The sequence below is a fragment of the Montipora capricornis genome, chromosome 10 (genome assembly GCF_036669925.1).
Source record: "Montipora capricornis isolate CH-2021 chromosome 10, ASM3666992v2, whole genome shotgun sequence".
NCBI classification, from domain to species: domain Eukaryota; kingdom Metazoa; phylum Cnidaria; class Anthozoa; order Scleractinia; family Acroporidae; genus Montipora; species Montipora capricornis.
Window position 1 is genome coordinate 47,869,694 of NC_090892.1, and position 8,028 is coordinate 47,877,721.

The window sequence follows — 8,028 nt, forward strand, 5'->3', positions numbered from 1 at the left end:
ACGTACATGTACCCCAACAGCACTCTTGCTTTTAGGAAAAATAACTGACATCAAAAAATCATTCTGCTCAAGTAGTGACCAGGTTTGGAAAATGAAATCTTATCACCTATTTCTCTGCTCTTATTAATTTATACAAATCTGAGAGACAAAATTAATATTTATGAATCTTGTACTAAACAAGTTACATTGCCAAAGGAATCATTAAAGAATATCACTATTAATTTTTCATTACAAAAAGTAGTCCTACTTCAAATGTATGTGAAAGAAAGAAAAGGGTTTAGCTCTGAGGAAGGTGGGCCAGGCTTAATTATGCTCAAAATGTCGGCTTTCAAATTTCCTTACAGTGGTCAATTTGCCATATATCAAGTCATTTGATAAACCCTATTTTTATTTAACTTTCCCACCAACACAGCACCACAGCCTCTTTATGATCTAACCCCTTTATCCTACATGTGAAAGAATATGCTTTACTTCCAATAACCATGAACCAAGATTCTTCCTAACCCAATGACCAAGACAACGTTGTTTTAGACTAAACATGCACTTCAAATTTAGGTGATTACTGCAGTCACCACAATGTGTGCTTAAATCCCTTACATGCACCAACAATGCAGTGTCTGACACTTGCAGACTAATTATCCTATAACTCACTGTTTATGCTATTAATTTGGGTGACAGTCTGCAGTTGCCATACACCTCCTGGAATACTAACTGTTTCAAATAAGACAGTGAAATTGAAAGCTTGACCCTAATTCCTAAAGGCAGGCAGTCTCCCTAACCTTGCATGATTAAAGCTATAAACCATTCAAAATAAGTGCTTGACCCAAAATTAATCATTAAGCTGAGCATTTGACCCTAACCACTAAAATATGTTGGTCTTTGGTAGCACCAGAGACAACAATCCACCATAATAACTTTATACATATATAATAAATTTTATACATATAATTATACTCTATAAAGCAAGAGTTCTACTTAATTACAGAAAGATGTCCAACTTTGTTGAAATGGGTGGTGTAATAAAATAAAATTAATAAAGTAGTTTAATGAAAAAAAAGGTTCAAAAATTTTGAACTGGTTTAAAAAATTAAACCAGGGGATAAATTAATTTAACTATAACAAAAGTGGATGTACCCAGCTGGCTACATTCAGCTAGTCTGTGTTTGTGTTTGTTGGCTCTTAGTGCTCGCAAACAGCAGAAACTGGTAGTTTTCCATTTCCCAAAGTCCTCTCTACAAAGGTTGTAAATACAAGTCTGGAGCCATGAAATTTGAAGAAAATGCAGTGCTCACCACAAGGCCCTGTTTCAACATCTCCTTCCACATTCCGCAGGTTGTTAACAAGCGTTGACACCTGCTCTTGCCTTTCATTGCTTTCCTCTGGTGGCCCATATATCACTCTCAGAAGACGACTATTAAAATAGAATTACATATTAATAAATAAAATGTTTGTAGGAAGAAACAAAAGGAAATGCAGGGTTTCAGGACTTTTGAAACTCGATATCTTCATTGAACAAATTTATTTATTTATTTATTTATATTTAAGAAGATATAACGAAGAGACAAAATTCTCTGTTACTCCGAGTTTCGTTTCTCATCAGACAGTATTTAATGGAGAATAAACCTATCAAGTTATATATATACACGCGGCGTCTATTGATCATAAAAAGCAGGGCACTGCCCTGCACAGAAGACAGACCACAACACCGGGAACTACATGCCCTACTCTTTGCGACAAGTGTGCGGGTTCTTTTCCGTCCCACAGGATTATGAACATTGAAGGGTTGTGAGACAGGACCTCCGGCTTATCGTCCTTATCCGAGAAGACTAGAGAGACGTCTAACCATTTGCAGATGTAATTACAAAGGCAGCACTTTCTCCTCAGTTATTTAAAGACCCTGAGTGTTAGTCCGGCCGGAGTTGAACTCACGACCTCCCGTGTGACAGCCCGTGCTCAACCAACTGAGCCACCGGTGTAATGGAAATTTCACCAGGCGGTAAACATGGCCCAATTCCTAACAATACTGGTGTAGTCCTTTGCACTATAATTAATTATTTTAATTCAATAATTTTTACCATAATTATGCTTAACAATTAACATCTACAGGCTGTACATGTAGGTCCAATCAAAAACTATTTCCCCTTTCACCCTTGCCCTCCTCATGGTTCCATTCATAGATTCTAATAGCTATAAACCGTACAGTCCACATATAAATTAAGCCAGACGAATTTCTTGCAATGGGGGCCAGTTCAGGCCTACGGGTGCAAGTGAATCGGTTGGGAAAGACATACAAATGAATGGCTGATTAAATGTTAAACATCCAAGTCAAGAAAACCATTAATCAGTCAAAATACAGTCTGACAGACAGCTAATTATCAAATTGTTTAAGATCAAGTAAAACCAAAAAAATAATATTATTGCAGTTTTGTATAAACAGATTTTGGAAGTGTTTAAATTTTGAGCATTTTTGCTAAAACATATAATAGTAGCTAATTTATTTATTAAATGTATGTACTGACCAATGTGTTAACCCTTCCGCACTTGAGAACGAGACTTACAGGTTTAACTCACTGACACAACTGTTTTCAATTGATACTTTGCTTGAAGTCATTTGAAATTGCTAAACAGTTATTGAGAGACCATTTAAAAATCTATTTGACAGTTTATTATCTGTTTACCACATGTTTATTTTGCTTGTTCAATGGAAAAGCATTCATTTGGTGTACATTTCTCTTACAAAGTCAATTTTAAAATGACCTCTGCCTACACGGTATGCACTACATAAAGCTATTCAAAGATGTCTGAATGTGTAAAAAGGACATAAATAATAATTATTATTGACTTGTTGCACTTACTCTGGGCTCCCAGAAGGAAAGTTAGATTTAAGTGATGCCAAAATGTGAGCAATAATCTCAGTGATGTCTTTTGGTTGAGGTAGTCGAAAATAGTGTGACTTGTCCCCACATGACAGTGTTATCTATCAAAAGAAGATAAGAAGACAAGGTTTTGCTGTTAGGTACTATATAGTCTACATGTAGAGCGTATTAAAAAAGAGAACTGCTACAACAAGTTGCAAAAATAGTGGAGACACTTCACCTTTTCGGGACGTTATAAATTTACCTATTACCTCTCACACCGCAGCCCCCCTCCCCCCTCCTCCCAACCCCTTGTCAGTGTCGCTAGCAAGGCAAACAAATTGCTGCAAACTTAAACAGTCAACATTGAAAGGGGGAGAGGGGAAGGGAAGTGGGTTTAAGGTTTAAATTCTAGATACGGTGGGTATTGTAAGCTAGAAAAGGTGTTTTTTAATGAAAGTGTCTCCACAATTTTGCAACTTGTTGTAGCAATATATAATTGCCCTCAGCCAACAACTGTGGATACACTGCACTTAAATTTGGATTCCAAATGTTTGAATTTTAGAAAAGCAAAGTAAAATGTACTTTAGGGTTCACAAATTCCAAATAAAATACACACTCATAGATAACACCCTTTTGAACTCAGAGCACACTCCTGATTATCAGAATTTAAACTAAATTAAACTAAATTTAAACATGTCCAGATAATCCAGGTAGAAAACAAAGACAGGAAAAGTTCTTGAAGAAAATATAATTCCTGAATTGTGTTAGCTGGCTTACCATAAGTGGCTTGCTGCTCTCTATTCTCTGTATTTCTAAAATATGCATACTGAAATCCACCTAAAGTCACACAAAAGAATTATTTTAAACTAATTAAAGGGAAGGCAACAGGTTAAGTTCAGTTTACATTTGCAAGCCAATTACTTCCATTAACAAAACATAAATGTAAGCCTACAATGTTCCCACATATACACATGCATAATACTTTCCAACAGTGTACAAGCAGCAATCAGGCGTTACTGTAAAATCATTATCTAACTTTCTACCTTGCATCCATTCTTTAAACAGGTAAGAACATAAAGTCTGTGTGCAGAAAGGGCCTGAAATTTAAGCACAAATTTAAGCCTGCATTTTTGTTTCAAGTAGTGGAATTTTTAAAGGATACTGGTACCAACTTTTCATTATTTATTTTTCCATATATATGTTTGTGAGTAAAGAATAGACCATTTTACAGTTGTACCTAAGTTACCTGGCCTAAGAATGGAAGCGAGGCTGCCGGTGACCCTGTTTTGATACAAACCTCCGTGCTTTTGTAATGTTAATATGGACTAATTAGAATTACAACAACACAATTTACATGATAAAAGCAGTGGGGGCTGTATCAATGCAAGGTCACCGGCAGCCTCGCAGCCATTCATAGGCTAGGTCGCTGAGCAAAAAACTGTAAAATGGCCTATTGGTGACACAACAGGTTGCAAAATTGTTCAGAGACACTTGTTTAAAAAGCACGCTTTTCTAGCTTTCTATACCCGCCAGATCTAGAATTCCAACCTTTTCCACTTCCCCCTTCCCTCTCCTCCTTTCAATGTTGACTATTCAAGATTTCAGCATTATAACTGCATTGCTAGCAACATTGATAGGGGGAAGGGGGAGAGGGACTGCAGTGTGTGAGATAATGGGTAAATTAATGATGCCCAAAGAATGTAGAGTGTCTTCATTCATTTTGCAACCTATTGCAGGTCATGATTAGTGTCAGAGTTTTTTAAACAGGTATGTACTGTAACATGAAAGATATATTTGCAGTCAGAGCCAGTCGTGTTCCATTGGGATCAACCATTTATAGTTGGATGGATTGCTTTGTGCTCTATTGGGAGAAACCCATTTTTGGTTAGTTTAACCCTTTGACGTCCAAACCGGTCTACAGTAAACCAGCCAGACTGAGTATTTTACTCTGTCTAATTAACGCCAGAATATTTTACTCATCAATGGGGAACCCTTGGGAGTCAATGGGTTAATTTGGTAGATCAACTTTTTCAACCATCACCAAACATGGTTGAAATGGTTGAAAACAATGCGTAGCATGACATCTGGTGTTGTTCAAATGGATCAGGTCTGGCCATCCTAACAACACAGAGAAGTCTGAAAGTGACTAAGGGGTATTTACATGTACATGAATTCCTATCGGCCTCCATTCATTTCTTTTTATGCATTTACATGAGACTGGCCTGACAATGAACTCAGACCACTCTGACTTTGTCTCGGTTGCGAGACCGGTCTGAGTTAGTACCGTTCTCCTGTAAATGACAACATATACATGTACCAGACCGGGTCCAGAAATTTCAAGACTGCATGCTTGTTTTTGGTCATTTTCTTTAAAACAATTAATTTCTTTGTCTGTCACCTTGACAAAACGGCTTGTGACCATTTTGAAAAACCAAGTGCAAGCAAACAGTGCAGAGGATTTTCAATAACCACCTAAGTATATAATTATACTAAAAAGCACATTAGGGTATATGGTGAATCACAAGCTTACAAAATAGTTTATATCATCCAAATGAAACAATAATAATAACAACTGACAATAAGCTTAACTATTATTCTAATTTTGAAAGCTTAATTTTAAACAGGATATTATTTTTTCTGGACACAGCACCAGATTACAAAATCTTGAAACCAAACAGAAACGACATCGTATTGCACTTTTTGACAATATAATTTACTGTTCAGTTGTTTTGAAATGATGATTGACCCTTAAAATAAACATGTGATCACCGAACAATTAAGTACTAAATTAATGCCTACTGTATTTATAAGAACGTGAAAATGCCTTCAATCTTTGAACATACAAGCACAATCTTAATACATGTAGCTTTCATTTTCCATAACAGTGACAATGGACATCCCAGTCTATAAAATCCACACACACCCATTGTGAAGCTACAAAAGACCCGACGAGTTAATTATATTGCTGGATCCTATAGGCTGGTTTACGATTTCTCCACAATAAGGATAACAATTAAACACGATAATCCTAAACGCAAACAGTCCCAGCCATCGCTGGAAAGGTTAACCGAGAAGACTCTGTTAAAAACTTGATTCCATTACAGTAGTTGCATGTTCTTTGTCGATTGTGTGCATGATGTATAAGTACAATCGACCGTTTCATCAAGTTACGCACGCCTTGTTTTGCTTGAAGAAACAATTGCAATTGATAGAGAGCACGGAAAGGTAAGTTTCTTACAAGTGGACACGATAAACGCAGACAGGGCTATGAAAAATAGGCCCCCGAAACTCCCACATGAGTGATTTGGAAACTCATAGTTTCTTTCTTTACAGAAATATTCACATTCATTAAAATGTCAAAATACGCAAAATTAAGGCTATTGTACTCACCAAAATTCTTGATTCTGAACGATCGCCCTTGAACTCTATTTTCGCTTTCTTGATGAAAGCTAACTCTATGTTTCGTCTAATAGCCAACTGCACGTTTTCTGCAGACATGATGGCATAAATACGAATGTAAAAAATTTCAGAAACCTGAGCTTCGATATAGTCACTGGGAAAATTCCAGACGGAAGTAAGGATCGATGGTGTCGATCAAAAGAGGATAAACACTGCTATTACCCAACAACCCAGACTCTAACTCCGTAGAATCGTCCGCCATGGCTTCTCCCAAGAAATATAATGTTTACTAGCGGGAGAAAGGCTAATTATGGTACAGTAAAAGCGACCACATCGATTCAAGATAACTGTGTCACACACTCTATCATGCCTTAAATGTGAGCAACATTACCATATTAGGCGTGGATCGACTGACTTGTCATGGGTAGAGTGGGGAAAGCTTTCACTTGCCCGCGAACGCAGACGTACTTCCGGTCAAAATAGCTATTTCTTTGGGTGGGGTAGGGGAGAGGGGAATAGAAACGACGAGCGGAATAGCCTGAGTATCAGCCCGTCCTGGGGGGTAAGGGGTTTGGAGATAGATAATGCAACGAAAAGAAGAAAAAGTAAATGAGGAATCTCAAAAAATCACCTGTTCTATACAACTGTAGCAAATCTAAAGGCTTTCAGAAAGATGAGTGAGCAGGGTAGCAAGAACAAATAATTTTAGCCTGATACCTATATATACCTGCCAACTTCTTTTAATTTCCGGGTTATAGGCGTGACATTTTTCTCCTGGGAGTGCCAGGATTTTTCGAAGGGCACTGATAATATCTGAACATGTCCGAAGACTTCCGAAGATGTTCGGAAGACTTCTGTCTAGCCAGTACATCGATCGATGCTTTGAATATTTATTAGATAATTCATAGTTTGTGGTTGCATGGAACCACAACCAAATTTGGTACCACTACCGGAACCGGAACTAGTCCCGTCACTTTGACCTTCTCGTTCCCAACCTACCTTGTCTCCAGTGACTTTCCCTACTAAAAATAAGAGAACTCGGAGAAAGTCGACCATTCACATGGATTTTTATTTTCTCTCATTGGTTTCAGTTTCTTTAAATAACTTAATATATTTTTCAAAATGTGTAAGTCAATGCTGTACTGGCTCTAACGTTTCTACCTGGCGTGAGTAGGCGTGGCATCGAAGACATCCGCAGGGACAATCACACCTTAGGCGTGACACTTGGCACGTATACCTATATGCCCTTGGTTTGGGTTCCACCACTGAACAACACATATGGGTTAAGCTTACATTGTTGGTTCTCTACCCTGCGAGGCGCTCGGGATTTTCCTTACAATAAATAAAGTTAAGTAAAGTAAAGTACAGTACACAACCAGAGTGAGATTTAAGAATTAATTTATTGCTAGCACTCTTGAAATCGGCATTATAATAATTATTTTACTGTCACTGCCACAATTAGGAACTTTTCACTAGACAATTAAAATTCAAAACATCATCATCACTAACCTAATACTTCTAAATTTTGACAACTTTCAAAACATCACTTGTTTCCATAAATCACAAAATGCACTCACGTTCATATGATTTACTATACTTAAAAGACCTTTTCATGGTTTAAAAATGATGCACTATGAAAGGGGTTTCTTCAAGCAATGCTTTTGTTTGAATTCATTCAAGCACTAATGATTAATTATCCAAGATGGTGATCAACAAACAGCAACACAGAGACGTAATTAGCCCTAAAAGATATTTCTAGCGCGAGAATAAA

General features: G+C 37.2%; 1 protein-coding gene across 1 annotated transcript in view; it reads right to left on the reverse strand.

The window, feature by feature from the left end:
- Positions 1-6,646, reverse strand: part of LOC138022231 (F-actin-uncapping protein LRRC16A-like) — a 46,206-nt gene extending 39,560 nt beyond the window's left edge. The window contains exons 1-6 of the mRNA XM_068869284.1: positions 6,480-6,646; positions 6,249-6,346; positions 3,902-3,955; positions 3,636-3,695; positions 2,856-2,977; positions 1,293-1,411 (exon numbers count right to left, since the gene is read on the reverse strand). Coding sequence (XP_068725385.1) covers positions 1,293-1,411; positions 2,856-2,977; positions 3,636-3,695; positions 3,902-3,955; positions 6,249-6,346; positions 6,480-6,519 — 493 coding nt within the window. The 5' untranslated portion in view covers positions 6,520-6,646. The remainder of the gene's footprint in view (positions 1-1,292; positions 1,412-2,855; positions 2,978-3,635; positions 3,696-3,901; positions 3,956-6,248; positions 6,347-6,479) is intronic.
- Between the last annotated feature and the right edge of the window lie 1,382 nt (positions 6,647-8,028).